At 43.7% G+C, this 17,559-nt stretch overlaps 1 protein-coding gene across 1 annotated transcript; it reads right to left on the reverse strand.

Annotated features, from left to right (window-relative positions):
• Window positions 1-514: 514 nt before the first annotated feature.
• Window positions 515-16,103, reverse strand: LOC306700310 (immunoglobulin-like domain-containing receptor 2; the record flags this gene model as incomplete). The annotated part of the gene is made up of 10 exons (XM_079165302.1): window positions 15,982-16,103; window positions 12,268-12,654; window positions 9,386-9,505; window positions 5,652-5,708; window positions 3,883-4,029; window positions 3,604-3,762; window positions 3,108-3,236; window positions 2,397-2,712; window positions 1,429-2,164; window positions 515-550 (listed from the first exon to the last, which is right to left on the reverse strand). The coding sequence occupies exons 1-10, from the start codon at window positions 16,025-16,027 to the stop codon at window positions 515-517; spliced, it is 2,133 nt and encodes a 710-aa protein (XP_079021428.1). The 5' UTR covers window positions 16,028-16,103.
• Between the last annotated feature and the right edge of the window lie 1,456 nt (window positions 16,104-17,559).

Consider the following 17,559-nt stretch of genomic DNA (forward strand, 5'->3'; position numbering starts at 1 on the left):
GCGTGTTTTGTTATCCAGCCGAAGCTACAGTATGTCCTCTACAATAATGCTGTTGTCATATACCTCCTTTTCTGCAACTGTGCTTATTTAAAGCAGATATCTCATCAAGTGGAAATGAATGCAGTCATTGTGCTGGAAGCGTAAACTAGTCTTTTCTAAAGGGACGAGAGGAGATAAACGGCGTCCTGCTGGGGGGGGGGGGGGGGGGTGGGGGGGGGGGGGGTGGCAGTCCAGGTCATAGCCTGCACTAGTTCAGTGTTAGTCCAGCTGAGATATATATGAGGCAGCCGGTGACAGAAACCGAACAGCGATGACTTCATCACTCGGCGACGTCACAGGCAGGAACCCCGGTGTCAGTCCCAATAGTAAAAGTGTCTCTATTGTCCACTTCTTCATTCATCGGTGCTGATTCAGCTTTCCTGCACAGTCAATTGCATGTATTTGCAATAAAAGTAATGTTTGACATGCAGCTCCTGTAGAGTGTAAGTGCTCGGTCTGTGAGGCTTTCAGTCCGTCAGACGATGAGGGAGTCCCGGCTGAGAAGAGTGCTCTGGTGAGGAAACAAAAATGAAATTGATTATCACAACGACAGAAAGTTTACACGCCAATATGAACAGGTTTTCTTCAGTAGAATGAGGGAGTTAAGAGATAGTAAACATTAGCCAAACACGGTTATTATGATGAACCTGGGACAAACTGCATTTCAACTGTTTTTGGAATTTATTTGAGGATTTGATTAGAACCCCTGAAAGATATGGCTCTGGTCAATTCATTTATGTTGTCCAAGCCTTTGATGTTGAAAAGCGTTTTGACCCAGGTTTGTCAGGGAGGAGACAACCAGTTAAGATTGTTATTGAGAGTAGTTGGATACTGAACAGAGTATTCTACCTAGTTTTCACTGTAGTAGCGTCTGAACCTGACCTGTCAAAGGCACAACAACAACACTTATTGTAGGCCTACAAACCTTTTTAAGAATTTCTCAGAGCTGTGTGGGGAAGACAACATGATGACATGAGTTTCACACACTCATACTAGATAAAGTCATTTTTACAGGTTTGAAATATGTGAACTTTTCTGCATATAGTTCCAAAACAATCAAAACGTTCTACCCCCGACGCCGGGAACTAAATGCAATCCCTGGTTCCTCTCGACAAAATGCTGGTTTAGTTTCTGAGTTTCTCAAAAGGTTCTTGGGCCTCGATTTTGGTGGAAATTCCCCAAAACTCCCTTAATTAAAAGCAAGGAAAATACAACATTGAGTGTTAAACACTTTGCCGTTAGCCCAGTGTTAACGTTTTCATCATTTACACACCAATAGCTCATTTTCAAAAACTAGAAAAGATGCTACATGAGCTCTAGTCATTGCTGTTGATCTGCAAATTAGCATTACCAACCAACCAATAATTCAAAGGCTTAAATGGAACTCACCGTTTTGCGGGTCTTGTCTCTGGGCTCCTCCCTGCGACCGGGCAGGGGATGGGCAGGAGGCTGAGAGGGGCGAGCGTTCGCTGGGAGCGGCCGCGGAGACGGCCTGTCAGTCCTGCTTCGCTCCGTGTCTGAGTAAGCGGGCAGTGAGTCGGCCTCGGGCCTGTTACTGGGTGAGCGGCTGCAGTGCCGACTAGATTCCCCGCTGCTCTTCTTCGAGCTGCCCTTTGAGGGCGTGTCTGAATCCTCCTCGCCCCGGGCCCCGCTCTTCCCCTGGCTGACCCCTCGCAACTTAGCCTTGCGGTCCAGCAGGCTGTTCAGGAAGGTGCCGTCGTAGTCCTTCTCTTGAGAAGAAGTTGATGGTGGACTGACTCTGGGAGGAGGGGGAGCGGGGCGCTCGCTGTCCCAAGTGCCCCTCCTCTTTTTGGGTGACTGAAGTGGGCTTATGTTGTGTCCGCTTTTCTTGTTCCGTCTGGGATGATCTTCGTGGTCGCTGTCGTCTCCGAGCTCATTCTCATCCGTGTGATAATACTGAGGCGGGCCATTGCGGTAGGATGGATATCGACTGAACTCCCGAAGCTCCATCTCATATTCTCCCCTCTCCTCTTCCCTTTTCCCTTCCCCTCTGCCTTCCCTCCGATTGTAGGAAGCAGCAAACTCCTCCAGCTCATCCAGTGAGCAGGTTCGTCCGGCAGTACGGTACGTCTTTCTATGCAGATGTTCTGAACGAGGGTTCCACCTGCGAAACACAACCCGAGGTTGAGAGAGGACCAACAGGGAGAGAGGGAGGTGACACAGGAAACGGATGCAAGAGAAGGTCAACAGATTTCTGAGTTTTGTGTCTATTTAAATGTAGATCTGCTGGAGTAAATGGGTTACAGTTATATTTCTCCAGTTCTTTGATTGCTTAAACGTCATGTACTGTATATAGGACATCAGTTTTCTGTAATCAGTAAACAGAGTATCTGTACCTGTTGTGGTTTTCCTCATCGCTGTGATTCTGTTGCCGTTGATTTCGGCCAGGCCTGCGCGACTGCGAGAAGGACGGAGGGTCGTCGCTGTTCCGCCGCGGAGGAAGATCCTCTTCCTGGCAGCGGCGGGGCTCTGAGTCGGGGTCATCGCGATATCGCTGCGGCTCGGGGCTGCGGTTGTCGCGGTAGCGTTGAGGCTCGGGCGGAGGGTCGTGGTCGGGGATGGCAGGCAGAGCTTTCTTCTGGACGTTCCGGTATGTTTGGCGGAAGCCGTTATCTCCCTCGTGGAGGGAGCTCAGCTCGGACAGGCTACAAGCTGGACAGGTCCAAATGAGGGAATGGTTAGATGAAGAAGAACAACTGAACAGACAAACAAATAAAGTGGGAATCCCTCTTTAAGGAAGCACAGCATTTAAGAGAATCAAATACAAAAACAGAGACATTGCAGAAGAAGACGGTCAGAGTCGAGGTCTGCAAGCGATGACACGGTGTTGGAGGGCGAATTATGAAAACATATTATTTCAGGGAAGCCATGCACACCTGCTGCGACGCACATCTCAACTACAGGAAATTCAGAGCGCTGGTGCAGAGACATGCCAAGACAAGCTCAAGGGAACAAAAAGCCAAAAAGACGCATGCATCAACATGCTATAGAAGATGCTGACAGCATTTTCAGAGAGTGAATCCACAGGGTGGGTTTATGTAGCTTACACTGGGGGCTCATGGACCTGGCAGGGTTGAAGTGAGCCAGTTGTTTCTCTACATACTGTAGCACCCTGAGAGAGTCCTGATCCTGAGGCGAAGGCACGCGGTAGGGAACCCCTACAGCATGCATCGGCACTGGAGATACACACTTGAGCCATCAGCATGGATAACTTCTGTTTGTCTGTGTGTGTTTGTTCATTGTGGATTGAGGATCACACTCGTGCTTTTGCTTGTTTTCTATTTCCCTATTTCATTCTATTACTATTGCTTCTGGCCAAAATTGCAACATTTTGTCCATAAGCAATATTCACATTCTCATATAGAGAAAATAAAACAGGAACTGAAAGAAACAATTACATTCCTCATAAAACCTTTCAAATGAAGTTTATCTTGTAGATTATTTAACGCCCAGCAAATAGTTTCAATTTAAGAATAAACTTTGGGGTAATTAATGGCGTAAAAGAACAAACAAACACTGATAATATCTTAAGTAAGACCTCACCTGCTGTGAGTAGGCTTCCATCCGAAGGGGGGACGGAAGACATCTTGTCCACCAGAGAAGGGGGAGCGATGGGGACCATCGTGGGGACACCAGTGACAAAGTATGGAGGGTAGGCAGGTGTGGAGGTGCCCGTCTTTATACCTTTACCTGCCTCGTATACTGCAAAAGCAACAGGCGACGCCATTCAGACTCAGAAAAACATACTTCGTTCAAACAGTGTCAGTACTGTCAGGTCACTTTTGCACCTGTGTGTGTGTGTGTGTGTGTGTTTATACTCACAGTGTCTTGGGCAGCAGCATGTGTCAGGGCAGCACCAGCAGCTGACATAGCAGCAGCAGGAGTGAGGACAACACTGACACCAACAAACCCCAAACAACAGCAGGAATAAGACACTGCCCAGCGCCACGGCCGACACGAACACCCACTCTGCAAGTACACACAACGCAGAATCCTGCATTCAAGCACACATCGACATAGGAACAGTTTCATTTGATCAGATCACTGTGTACTCACTTCCAATGATCTGTCTGTAAATTAGCAGTATACTTCCTGCTTTCCCTCTGTACAGGCTCCATGTTTACACTGACTGAACCCAATTGCACACTGTGTGCTATTTTAACCTTATTTAAAGAATGTCTCATCGTTACATTTCTAAAGAAAAAAGATGCCAATGCCAAAATGCAAACTACAATTGTTAGATTTCCTAATACACTTTTACTGTTGTTTTGCTTGAGATTTAAATAGATTAATCACAATGAAAACAACAACAACAACAATACAACACAAAACAAAACAAATGCAAAAACACAGTGAGGAAACCTTCCTGTAGAGCTATGGGACATCTTAAGGGAGAAACGGCGGGATTGTTGAAAAATGTGTCTTCTATTATTGGAAGTTTTTATTTACGTTTTCTTGTTTTCCAGGAAGTAAAAGTAAAAGACTTAACAAATCAGAAAACAATCAATCTTAACCAGAATATGAGTTCCCACTTAAAGTAAGATGATTTTACACACGGTGCTTGAGTATTGGAGCACTGAAGTGAGTGATACAGCAAGTAGCACAGATAAACTACATGTATCTGTCTATACAGACAAAGCAAAGGAAAGGGAAGTTGAGGGCAGATAACGAAATCTTTAACAATGTAAAACCAAGGACGACATTGTCTCTATAAAAAACACACACACACACACAGGAAACCAGATTTTTCTAACAGGAAGGAAAGGCACGGTTTACACCGCTCTGGAAGATACTGAAGATTTGGCTGTGACAACAAATTAGCTTGTGATGTGATCTCATTTGCAACCATTATGACCCCTACACACACACACACACACACACACACACACACAAACGCACGTCTCAGAGCACTGTGGGAGTCGATGTGGACAACAGCACATACTAATGCAACACTAAGACCAGAGATAAGCTTGCACTAACCATTCTGGCTGACTGACTCATACCATGTTAATTTGGGAGTTACTTCCTTCATGCATTCATTCATCGTTTCCCCACAAACTCTGTGATAATCAAATGTGTATTACAGGAATTTGACGTGGCATAAACAAACCTCCCTCCCTCTTGATCACTGTGGGTTTTTTTTTTTTACTGGGTGGTGTCCAAATGATGTGGGATGACACTCTAACCACAACCATAAATAACTTTAATGACCATAAGAGCTGTTTTCAAGCACAGCTCATCGTAGTGGGAGCAACGGCCGGCTCATTATCTGACGGATGCGGAACTGACCGTTGGGTCAAAAACGGCTCTGAATAATAAACACCTGTTGCATTATTAACTAACGTGAGAGGGGATCAGGTTAGATAGCATCAGAGCTGTTAGCATAGGAACCATTTAACATGGTGGAAAAATGTTATTCGCCTCTATCTTATCAGATCAGTCTTCTTCTACATTTCTTATACCGTGTGCAAAAAGCCATCCCAAAAGCCACCACCACCCAAAATGGTTCCTCCAGCCACGGTTAGAGCAGTTAGTAGGGTTAGCATGAATGGAAGGAACCAGGTGAGGGGGAGAACACATTATGCCCCTACCTGGCATAATCTTCAAGTCAAAGCCTGGCAGCAGATCTTCAGGCACACCTGAGAAACCTGGAGAGAGACAGAGCAGAGGTGACAACAGGAGAGGAGGAGGAGGAGGAAGAGGAGGAGAGAGGGAATGAGTGAGATAAATGACTGATTCAAAGAAAGTTGTTGCAGGAGCAGCATGCATGAGGAGAGAAGCAAGACAAAAACCAGAGGGACATCCAGAGAAAGATAAAGAGAGGACAACGGCAGCATGCACCAGAGGACACTCTGGTCTTGTTCCAGAAAGTCTCCAGACAGAGAAACTGATAAGCAGGTCGATCATCTGGTTCGTGAACCTGTGAGGTAATCTGAGGTCTGGTGAGAAGACAGACTAGAACAGGAATCATCCTCGTGAAGATACCATGACAAGTAGGCAGGAGCTGTGAGTAATGTTACATGCAGAGCTGCACAAATCACAGGTGGGAACATTCCTCGCGTCCAGAGCCAGCAAAACAGACCGCAGAGAAACATTTTGTTCCTGAAACCTTTTCCCTGACTTGATGAGAGGATAGTGGCTCCGTGATGAGACCTGGAGCACCTTAAGGCCTTTCATTCGCTCCCTTCAAAAGAGCTCTAGTTTGACAAACCAAACCCGCTGATCAATTCAAGAAAGTAGCTGTAGACAGCTGGAGTTGCACGCCACCTCCATATTAGCTTATACAACTAAATGTGTTTTTTCATCATATAGTAGTCCGTCAGTATCCTGGTATCAATTACTGACATTTACTACAGGAATGAACACTTACATTTAAACACTAAGTGACTCTAAAGATTAAAAACATCAGTTCTATAGAGGGCTATGTGTGGGACTATTTCTTGGCTCACATTGACGCCAAGACTCATATTTCCAATATTTATATTTCATAAAATGTCAAACTATTTCTTTAACTACAGCTCCCATGAGGCTTTGATAGCGAGACAATGGCAAAGACTGATGGGGCATTTTTATATTTATATTTATATTTCAATGTTTGACTGCATATTTATTCATTTGGAAATAAAATTGACATAATAAACGTACGTTTTTTGAATATCTGACAGTGTACGTCATGACTTGCTGAGGCCGATGTATTGGCTTTTTATATTGTTACTGTGAGATTGACTGACTTCTACATGTAAATACTTGTTTCAAATAAACACATTTTTAAAAATCCTTAAAAAAACATCACCCCCTGCCAGTTGTTGTTCCCTGGTATCTTGCTGGTGTTTTGTCTTTCTCCTTTAGTTTTAGCTTTATGGGACTCCACACGAGGTCAGACAGCAGAAGTCTGAATGACCGTGTCACAAGCTGGTGCAAAAATGTGCCTCAAAAGCGAGTGTGTTCTGTTTTGGGTGCATACGTCCATGAGCACGGTGCACGTCGTGAGTTGAAGCTTTGTGAACAAAAGCCAGAGATTGAGCGTGATGTGAGCAGATACGGGTGTTTTACTGTTGCTGGTGTGATCGGGGCAGAGAGGAGGAAAAGGGTGCCGAGCAGGAGAAGGAAAGGACTTGAGAACCACAGAGCAGGCTGGACTGTCTTGGCCTCACTCTGGCTGACAGTGCACATACCTCACTCAGTATCTTTCTGGAAGGCTAAACGTGTTCTTTGCTGGATTTGAAAACAGAAAGAAACCCTCTTAAGTTTATTGAGAAGCAGCTGAATCACAGTCGTTGAATATCTTCAAACAACTAGGTGCTGAAGTTTGCATTATGTGCATTTAAATGCTGCTCAAATCTTTTGAACCTGTTGTTTTTTTACTGGCAGCTCAGTTGTGAACTCACACGCACATTTGACTGCAGGCTGATGATTCACCCAGGTTTACTTTCAAACATTTTGGGTTTGCTTGTTTTTCCATGTGTTTATCCACACGGGAGGTATTTATACACTTATACTCCTCCTGTGGGAATGAACTGTAAAGGGAAGGTGAGCCTATTTGCTGAGAGTTTTATAGAGACGCTGTATATTTAAAAAAACACACCACGCACACACATGCAGACGCAGACACCAGGTAAGTTTCCGTAATTGTTCAAAGCAACACTACAAACAGGTCGTGTCCAGCTTACACATGACTTATTGTTCATATGCTTTGGAACAGGGCTCAGGAGTTTGTCCACCAGAGAGCACTAACAACTTCATCTTAACACTGTAAATAGTCCCCATCTTGGTATCATATCTTGATCAAAATGTTTTCTAAATTAACAACACATTTCAGGAATCTGTATCAAGACTGTTTGTGTTTCTGTTAAAAAGATTCCTATCGGAAGATATATTGCTAATGTTTCTTTTAAGCTCCCATATATTGTTATGGGCTTCTTAAGTCCAGTACCTGTTGGGCGATAGATTGGATACAATGACACTTGAATGCTTAAAAAGGTTTTGGGGAACATTCGTCCACTTAACACCATAAAAAGGTTCAATCTTTTATCGAGGAACACTTTGCCCGTGGTACATTTCCTGCCTCATGCACATTTCAATGTTTTGTCAAAGTTTTGATTCATTAGCAAATAGCTTCAGAGCTACGAAAAAGGTCAATGGGAGTAAAAAGGGAGAAAAGAGGGAAGCAGAATTCTTCCCTCTTTCAATCAGCCGAGTGCCTCACATGGTGTCACCCTCCATCTTTTGTATCACTGAGTTCTGCTGTCCCTCCTCCACGTCATTAAATCTTCCCTCCCTTCTTTGCTGTGAAGCCGTTCTCTAAAAAAAAAGACAAAAGACGCCCGAGCCAGTCGCGGTGGCCCCAACTGTTGTTATGGAAACACAAAAAGTGCCTCACATGCCATATTAGCTACACCAAGACCAGGAAATACAACATTTTGGCTCTGTGGAAGATTTAGAGTCTCTCGGTTCAGGTTACTGCAAAGGGCATCCAGGAAAATCACGTCATCTTCACTTGCCTGTAGCATTATCTGTCACACAGAGTCCGACCAGGACCCAACAGTTCACAGAACGGGCTCAAGTCTTTGCAAACTGTAAAAGCTTATCGTCGAGTGCTTATGTGTGTATTTCTGTGTGTATTTCTGTGTGTGTGTGTCTTGTGTGCATACACATAAGTCTCTGAGTGCCGGCCAAACAAAAGTTCAGCCTCAGAGTGAATTGGAGCAGCAAGAGCCACATCGCCTCTCAGCCGTTGCTCTGGGAACATTTGTAACCGAACGTAGACGAGTACACCGTCACTGTACAGACACTTCTACACACACACCTGCATACACAAATAGGCACACACACACACACGCACACACAGGATTAAGTGGCGTGTCAAAGACTCAATACAAGCGATAACTGTCCTGCAGTCACGTTTAATAAAAACGTATACGGTGACATACAGTATGAGGGAATGCGGTTGCTGTGGTGACAGATTAAGCCAGACTCCCCTAGAAGTGCCACCGTTTGTCGTAAATCAGCTCATTAATGAGCCTGTATTGTGCCGTCGGTGATGAATGGGTCAGCTTTTAAAAGGCTGTGTTATGTAACAGAAGAATTCAACTTTTTGTGCCCATGATTTAATTACATGCAAAGGATTGGACATGAGTTGGGATGGGACACCGCTGGAGTCAATGACTGAACAACACATTGTTTCATTCAGTCTGCTCACACCAGAAACACATTTGAATGGATGTCAATGAGACATAAAGGCAATATTCACAGAGAGGCGTGGCCAAGTTCTTACCAAGCTGAAACCCTTCACAACAGGCATGCTGGGAAAGTAGTGGCAGCTTACCAAGAACCAGCAGCTCCACGGAGGCTTCGTTCTGACCCTCTAAATCATCCGATATCACCACTTTGCAGATGTAGACTCCACTGTCTCCCCACTGGACCTCTCCCATGCGCAGGTCTGCCTCTGCATGAGAGAAAAGGGAAGAGGTTAAAGATGTGCAACAAAGTCCTCCTAAATACATATTTAATCAACGTCTTCGGCCCAAATTTCTTTGATGATAAATGAAGTTCAACCGTACCTCATTTTCAGCTACAAGTTGGGACCATTGATTAGCCTGCCACTCAAAACTGTTTCCCTCTTCTCAACCGACTGATCTTTATTGGATCTTTTTAGTTTTAGGTATTTATGCTCTTAGTAACTTTAGAAAGTGGAACACGAAAGGTCGGTTCACTGAGAAGTTTCATTAAATAGGCAAACTGATACTGGATTCAGATTAAAATGCTTAAACCTCAACCCCTCAATTCATAATTCATGTGGCAACCCACACATGTGATTGCAGAACATCTCATTCCAAAACCAGAAGCATTAACCGCCGGCGGTGCTATTCCTCCCAGAGGGGTGGGGCGGGGTTGAGGTCAGGGATCTGTGCAGGCCAGTCACGTTCAGAAAACCAGACGAGCCTGAACACTAAAAAACAATGGTGCCCACATACCTTTGGCCAGATAGTGTATTTATGACAATGCATGAAAATACATTTCACTCCTCATGTTTTTCTCATTATGGAAGGGAAATTTCCCAAAGAAGCGTTATTCCATGTCACTCAAAAAAACAATTAAAATATAGTTTGGGCCGAGCATCCCACACAGAAGACAATACTGGGGCCGCTGACTCTATTGTGAGGGGGTCAGACATGTAAATACAGCAGACAGGAAACAGGGTTGTATAATTCCCTTCCTTTTCCTGTTAGCTAAGGAAGGGGGAGGAGAGACAAGCTGACCAGACCTCACCACTGTGACTGGAAGAGCAAGTCAGTGTGTTGGTTTGACTGTGTTAGCCATGTGATTAACACCCGCTGCCCAGTGCATGCTGGGACAGACTCCAGGCTCCCTGTGACACTGAATAGGATTACATGAGCCTGGATGAACGGGCGTCTCTAAAAGGCAACAATCTCAAAGCTTTCACTTTTTCTTTTTTTTTTTACAAAAAACATCGCTGTGCCGACCTGTTTCAGGACAGGAGGCTGAGTGGGACAGAGAAAGAGAAAAGATAAAGAGTGTGTGTGGAGGGTCTGATGTGCAAAGATCTACAGAGGGAAAATGAAAGCGGGCCATTGAAATACATCAGAGGGAAGGAGAGGGATGTCAGGATGAATGAGAGGACAGCGTGAAAACCATCTCTTTTGTCCGTGTTCCTGGCTGGTGAAGAGAAGGTCGATTCTTCAACCAGAGTAAGAGCTCCATAAATCTGAGGCCTGCAAACAAGGCTACCTCTCTGTGTTCAACAAGAAGCACACACACACACACACACACACACACACACATGCACAGCAGTGTCCTTTAGATGATCCTTAAATAACATGATGGTGAGACAGTAAGGGAATGTAGAACTGAGGATGAATAACGGCTGATCTGTCGTAAAATGGTGCAGTATTGTTTAAACCACTTTAGTTTTCTTTATTATCATGAGATATTTTATTTTATTTATTTTGTGCTAATACTCTACATGGAGCAACACGTCATGAATGCTAAAAACTCACAATCGTTCATGACCTGATAATAAACAGAAAATATTCAGAACATTGTTATTTGTGAAACTGAAAAGAGAGGTGGGGCTCGAATTGACACAACTATTACTATTAAATCAATACGTTGATAAAAGACACATTTACCAACGGATCACAGCAGTACTTAATGGCCATGCTGGGGAGAGTGCTGCTGCCAACACTGTATTTCTGAGGCAAATACTGATTTTGATATTTAAGACTAAAAAGAAACAGGTAGATAAACTCTGTAATGGTTTAAATTAGGTCAAACATATTTTCAGGTATTTCTGTACTTTTTGTAATTTTGTGTACAGATCTGCAATAGTACTATGGAAGCTAATTCAGATACATTTGTCTATCATTACCCATTAACTGACAACACTAGTGCCCTGTATGCAGGAGTGCTGTGGTTGAATTGCCAAACAAGTTGCCCAGCTCACGAGTGAATTTGGTAAAGCGTTGGCAGTACAGGGCTGGGTTTGATGAGGTGTTTTCTTCTTTTTCTTCCCTCAGAATCGACCTGATCAACTGTAGCGCTGAAAGTGTTGCTGGTGGGGACATACATGTACTTATTAGTTCTGTGGAGGGTAACCCGGTTGTTCTGAAAGCTCTAACGTGTCTTCTCCTCTCGCCCTCTCCTGCGTGTGTGCAGATGTCTCTCTGACTTCACGTTGGGCATTTAATCAGGAATCTGTGTGAAGGCTGGGCCGATGCTCGGATTTATGGCTTTCATAAAACTTGGCAGCAGAAGAAATGAGAACATTAGTTTGGATCAATATGTTACAAAAGAACCAGAGAGGCTGCTTTTTTTAACCGAACCTTTAAACGAAAACTAAGAAACTGCTTTTGAGTGTGTTTCAAAGCGCTGCTTTCTTTTTATGTTATTTCTTGTTATATGTGTCTCTTCTTTGCTTAATTCTAGTTGCGTATTTTACTACATTTTTCATGAGCGGCTATCTGTTTCACCCCTCACGTCTTGACGTAAAAACAATTCTCCAGCACGAGTTGCACACTGCCAGCGGATGAAGTCAAATTCCATCTAAAGATGGGGAGCTGAAGTTCTGCCTTTGGCCTTGCTACACAGCTGCTGTGTGATTTGAAAAGGAAAGACTGAAGCTCATTTTCACCATGAGCATCAGAGACACGGAACCAGAGATGAAGGCTAGTACCACATAAGTCTTACTGTTGATGATGGAGATGTCCCTGCTCTTGTAGTACTCTGACAGCGTGATTGAGGAACCGGAGATGGAGGCCACGGTTCGGACCGTCCGGCTGCTGTCGGCGCAGTCCAGGTAGTTCGCCGTCATCCCCGTCTCGTAGCCTCCGGCGGCTCCTCTGGTTCCGCCCGTCAGCCCGCCGCCTCCCTGGCCTCCGCTCAGGCTGTCGGGGAAGTTGAAGGAATCCCGCGTGCGGTCCCGACAGTACGACTTGTAGACCCACTGCACCACGGGCGTCTGGGTGGACACGCTGTTGTACTGGCACGGCAGAACCACGGACTGGAACAGCACGGCATACTTCTTCTCATCTCTCACAAACACATTGACCCCCGAGCAACGGGGAGGGAGGACACCTGTGGGAGGACGAGGACATAACGAAGAAGGTTCAGTCAAGTGTGAAAGAAAAACAAGTCTAGATGATGAACCGTTACTTTCATTTTAGTTAAAAAATCATACTGAATGATTGCAAACAGGATCTGTGAATAGCTCATTTGGCATATTTTGAATGGTACCAGTTTGTTGTTGGGGGGCGGCGCAGTGTCAGACTTTGAAAACTGCCGGCTTACACAAACACTCAACAGATCTGGCAGCCAAAACAGGTTTAAGTAGTGACTGGGAGTGTGTAATGAAGGGGCTTTAAGGACGAGTACAGCAGACAGCAGCACACAATGATTCAGATGCTGAGTCGAGGTGTAAGGAGACACCTGTTCCTGTTGACAAATCACACGCTCCCCTCATTACGTCATGGAGTATTTTAGGATGATCACTCCAGAATGAAATGAATCATTGTGCAGTTTGGCAAGTTAAGTATAAGATCAGAAAACGAGGAGAGGTCGTTTGACTGTGAGGTGAGTTGACTCTGGGTCACATGATGATCAGGAGCTCCAACTCGGTAGTTCAACAGCAACACACACTAGAGGGTGGTGACCATGTGAGAACACACCCCCCCCCTCGCCCTAACACACACACACACACACACACACACACACACACACACCCAGAAACAGCTGTGTGTGTCTCTCAGGCTGAGCAGTGGGAGGTGAGACTGAGCTGGACCAGTGAACAGGGATGAGCTGCTTCACTTAATCCAGACCAGGCCCGTTGAAAGACTTTTGTTTTCTTTCTACTAACCACACACCCTCCCCCGGTCTTTAAAGAACACCAACAGCTACATCAAGCACAGTGTTGTGTTTACCGAGACGACTTGTTCTTGGCTTTCTGCAGACTTTCACAAGGACGCACACACCGACACCTTTTCTATTAAAAACATCGCAGGCCCAGTTCTGGCTGGTGCCCAAATGATTTGCCCGTTGATCTATTAGTTGATCAACAGAAAATGAATCAACAACAACTTATAACTGACAACTGATTGACCATTAAAGTCATTTACAAAGCAAAAACACCAAACAGCTGGTTCTACTTACTCAGATGTGAGAATCTGGTGCTTTTCTCTGTTTTGAATTATTATACATTTTATATATTTGAAGTTATTTTTTGACATTTTAGAGACTGAACACTTCATTAATTATTATCATTATTGATTATATTGCATACAACAACTCAATAATGAAAATAGTCATAAGTTGCGGCCCGTTTAACAAAAGCTGAACATTTCTACGCGTGTCTTTATGAGTAACATCAAAGGTAAAACCTTGAAGTTCTTGTACTCAAAGCAATCTCATTGACAGTAAAATACAAAAACGTCAAAGAGCAACTAATAAAACACCAGTCAGACGTTAAAGCAAATCAGACAGACCATGAATCTCCCCTCCCAGATGTTTGCTGATTCAGCTGCTACTGTGAGGTCTGTTTACAAAGACATTTTAAAAACGGTCAAGTTTGATGCGTTTAAAGCCTCTTGATACTTTCGTTCACACCTTGCCTGACAGTTCTTTTATTCTACCAGTGAATAATGGTATCTGTAAGTGTGTGTGTATCTAAAGTTGTTTTCACAGTATAGGTTTGGCTGGAGTTTCGTGGATTTTAGGGGGAAAGAAATAAGCAATTCTGACCAAGACGAATCAAACTGACTCGAACATAAATTCCTCAAGGATTTCGTTTCTCTAACTTCTGAGAAGTGGAACAAAAAAAGCCAGGAGGTTGGTCTTCCTGGGATCACAGGCTGAGGGGGCGATCCAGCCTTTATTGGTTTTCAGAGGAAGCCGCAGAGGAGAACATGAAGGCAGGAGGAGGAGGGCTAAAACAGCTACTGTTGTCATATTGGACAGTGGAGTTTTGCTGAGAATGCTCGAGACTTGAGTGTATTAAAGTATTTGTCTGCATTGACGCGGGGAGAACAACTTCTTTCAACTTGTTACAGATAGAAATCATGCATGCTGTTTCACTGACTGTCTTTTAACGGAGATAAACATGTAATGTGCCTTTAAGAAAGCATTGCCCGTATACTACTACAGTGCTAAAAGCATACGCATACAGGCTCATTATCACAACAATGAGCCTGTATGCGTATATTCCTTCATTGTTGTATAAAGTGTAGTACGCTACTGCACCTAATGTATTTGTATCTTGTATTTAGTTATTATATATATAGCCTATATATATATATAAATTGTCTTGTTTTGTCTGTACATTTTAGCCATTTTGTGTAAAAGAAGTTCTTGAATGATTAATCATTAGCAACATTTTTGCTGATTCGTCGTTGACTAATATGTTATTCAACGAATACATTATTGATTGTTTTCTCACATAGCCTACACTGTACTTTTACTTTTCTGTATTCTGTTCCAACTTGCACTGTAATTGTAATTGCGCTGTAATGACATTTCTCATCAAGGTATGTTGATTTTTCCACACACATCATGTGTTTCATGATTTTTCTAGAGCAACAAAGATGAATCAATTAGTTGTAAACTATTAAATTAATCACCAGCTATTCTAATAATCGGTTTGAGTAATTATTTAAAGAAAAAAAAAACTTATACTAACTAATAATAACTTGTGAATATTGTGAATATGTTCTGGGTTCTTCAACGTCACTCCTCTATAACGATGATCTGAGACGTGGACACAACTCATCTTGGGCTTTGGGACACACTGATCCACATGTTTCACCATTTTCAAACTATTTTACGACCAAACAATCACTTAGGATTTATCGAAAAAAATAATCAACAATAAAAAAGAATCGTGATTGCACCCCTACATTTTCCTAACATGTTTTTAAGGTCTTGTGTTTGTTACTAAATTAAGTGGTAACCTGTCAGTTCTCTCAGAGGCCTAATTAGCTAAATCACGAGTTCAATCTGTCAGAAATTGGACCTCCTAATCCACGACCCCCACAGCTCCGGGTCGGATCATCCACACATGACTAACCGCAGCATACGAGCACAGAGGACCACAACGCACCGAGCTATATTAACGCACTTTAATATGTCCTGCGTAAAACATTGCAGCGTGTGCATAATATACATGTTCTTTATGTGCTAAGGAAGAATAACTGAAGTTTGGCTTAAAAAATGTTATTAAATGTAATTCATATGGGAAAAAGTTAAGTCTAAAAGCTTAATTATTTCTGCACATGTTCAATCGGTGTAGTTAGCGTCGTTAAAGTGACGCTATCTCAGTGGTAACGTTACTCCGAACTTAAATCTGAGTTAAACAACCTGTTGCACCACTTTGCACCGAGTGGGTTGAATCTTTCCCTGCTCGTCTGCTCTTACCTGACACACAGACGATGAAAATCCACCACTTCGGAACCAAAAACATTTTCCAAATCCTGCAGGTGAATTTAATTAAAGTTTTCTGATGAACTTCGTCTTCTTTTGTCTATCGTCTCATCCCCGGACGATGTTTCAAACTCACAACATGTAACTGGCAGATAACGGGACCACGGCGCGAGGGGCAGCGGCTGTGGGACCAGGACCAGCGTCAAGCTTGTGTCAGAATAAAACTCACGACTTCCGGCAACGGTTTCCAGAATAACAGCAACTTTCGCCGGAGTCTCACAACTAACGGTGCTGCCAGCGCCTACAGTGCAAACAGTAGTAATGTGCTGACAGAACTAACAGTGTTTGCCTGGGGGGGGACTAATAAAGTGCGGTTCTATTCGAGATAAAGTACACGTCAAGTAAAAAGTCAGATAATGCAGCTGACACCGCTGTCTAATTTTGCTCATACATCCCCCCACCTTCAACGCCTTAAAGGGACAGTTTGTAGTATTTAGTGGGATAAATTTGAATCAGAAATGGGATATAAAACTAAGAATATTTCGCCATCTTGCACCGCCATGTTTCTACAGCAGCTGAGAACGGATAAACCAAACACTCACTCTCTTTTACATAACCCAAAGGTCAACCTATTTCTCTTTTGCTTGCGAAACTGCATTAACATGAGCCGCGGGAAATCCGCTGCTCCTAGAGTAGTATTGTTGTATATAAAAATGACATCTGAGCGATGTCGTAATTTTGCTAATTTTCTAAAGCTGCACAGCTGATTGTTCAAGAGGGAACCCTACACTTTTCATATTTAACTAAAAATACTACAAAAGCACAACAAACTATTAATTGTTTTATCTCTCACAGGCAGAGGAATCTGAGAGATCTGAGCAATCAGATGGTCGTCATGAAGCCCTGGAGATGGAGAGAAGAGACACAGCTGCTCTTAAAGAGGCCTTGAAGAAGGAAAAAAACACTAAAGCTCAATACAAAGCAGCCCTGAAGCAGGAGCAGAAAGAAAAAGAGGCTCTAGCAAAGACTCTGAGGAACCGGCAAGCTGAAAAAAAACATCCTTTGTGTTGAGGTGGAGCACCTGAAGGCCCAAGTGGCTGATCTCAAGAAGTCACAGAAAGATCAGCAGAGGAGCAAAGCAAAGCTGAAAGACGCAAATGGCACAATGACCGCAGAGATCAAAGAGAACAAGAAGTTGATTGAGAAGCTCCAGAAGGATCTGGAGGTGTCTTCTTGTCAGCACGAAAAAGAATCAGCACAGCGTGATATGGTGAATTTGCAGAAATCAAGGCACTGAAGGACCAACTCATTGAGCTGGAGGAAAGTCTGGAAAAAGACGATACAATTCAATCCCTGCACCTCAACATACAGAATCTTCAAAGCGACATTGAAGCCAATGACCACATTGTGTCCACACTGCAGGAGAAAGTGAACCAGTGGGCCTCAGACCTCAACGAGGAACGAACCAAATACTGTTCACTCCAGAGGGACTATGAGGCTGCGGTCTCCCAGCAGCTGAAGAAAGCAGAAAAACTGGACCATCTGACTCATGAGAACCAACACCTCGCCTCT

Source organism: Pholis gunnellus, assembly GCF_910591455.1.
Source record: "Pholis gunnellus genome assembly, chromosome: 1".
Classification (NCBI taxonomy): domain Eukaryota; kingdom Metazoa; phylum Chordata; class Actinopteri; order Perciformes; family Pholidae; genus Pholis; species Pholis gunnellus.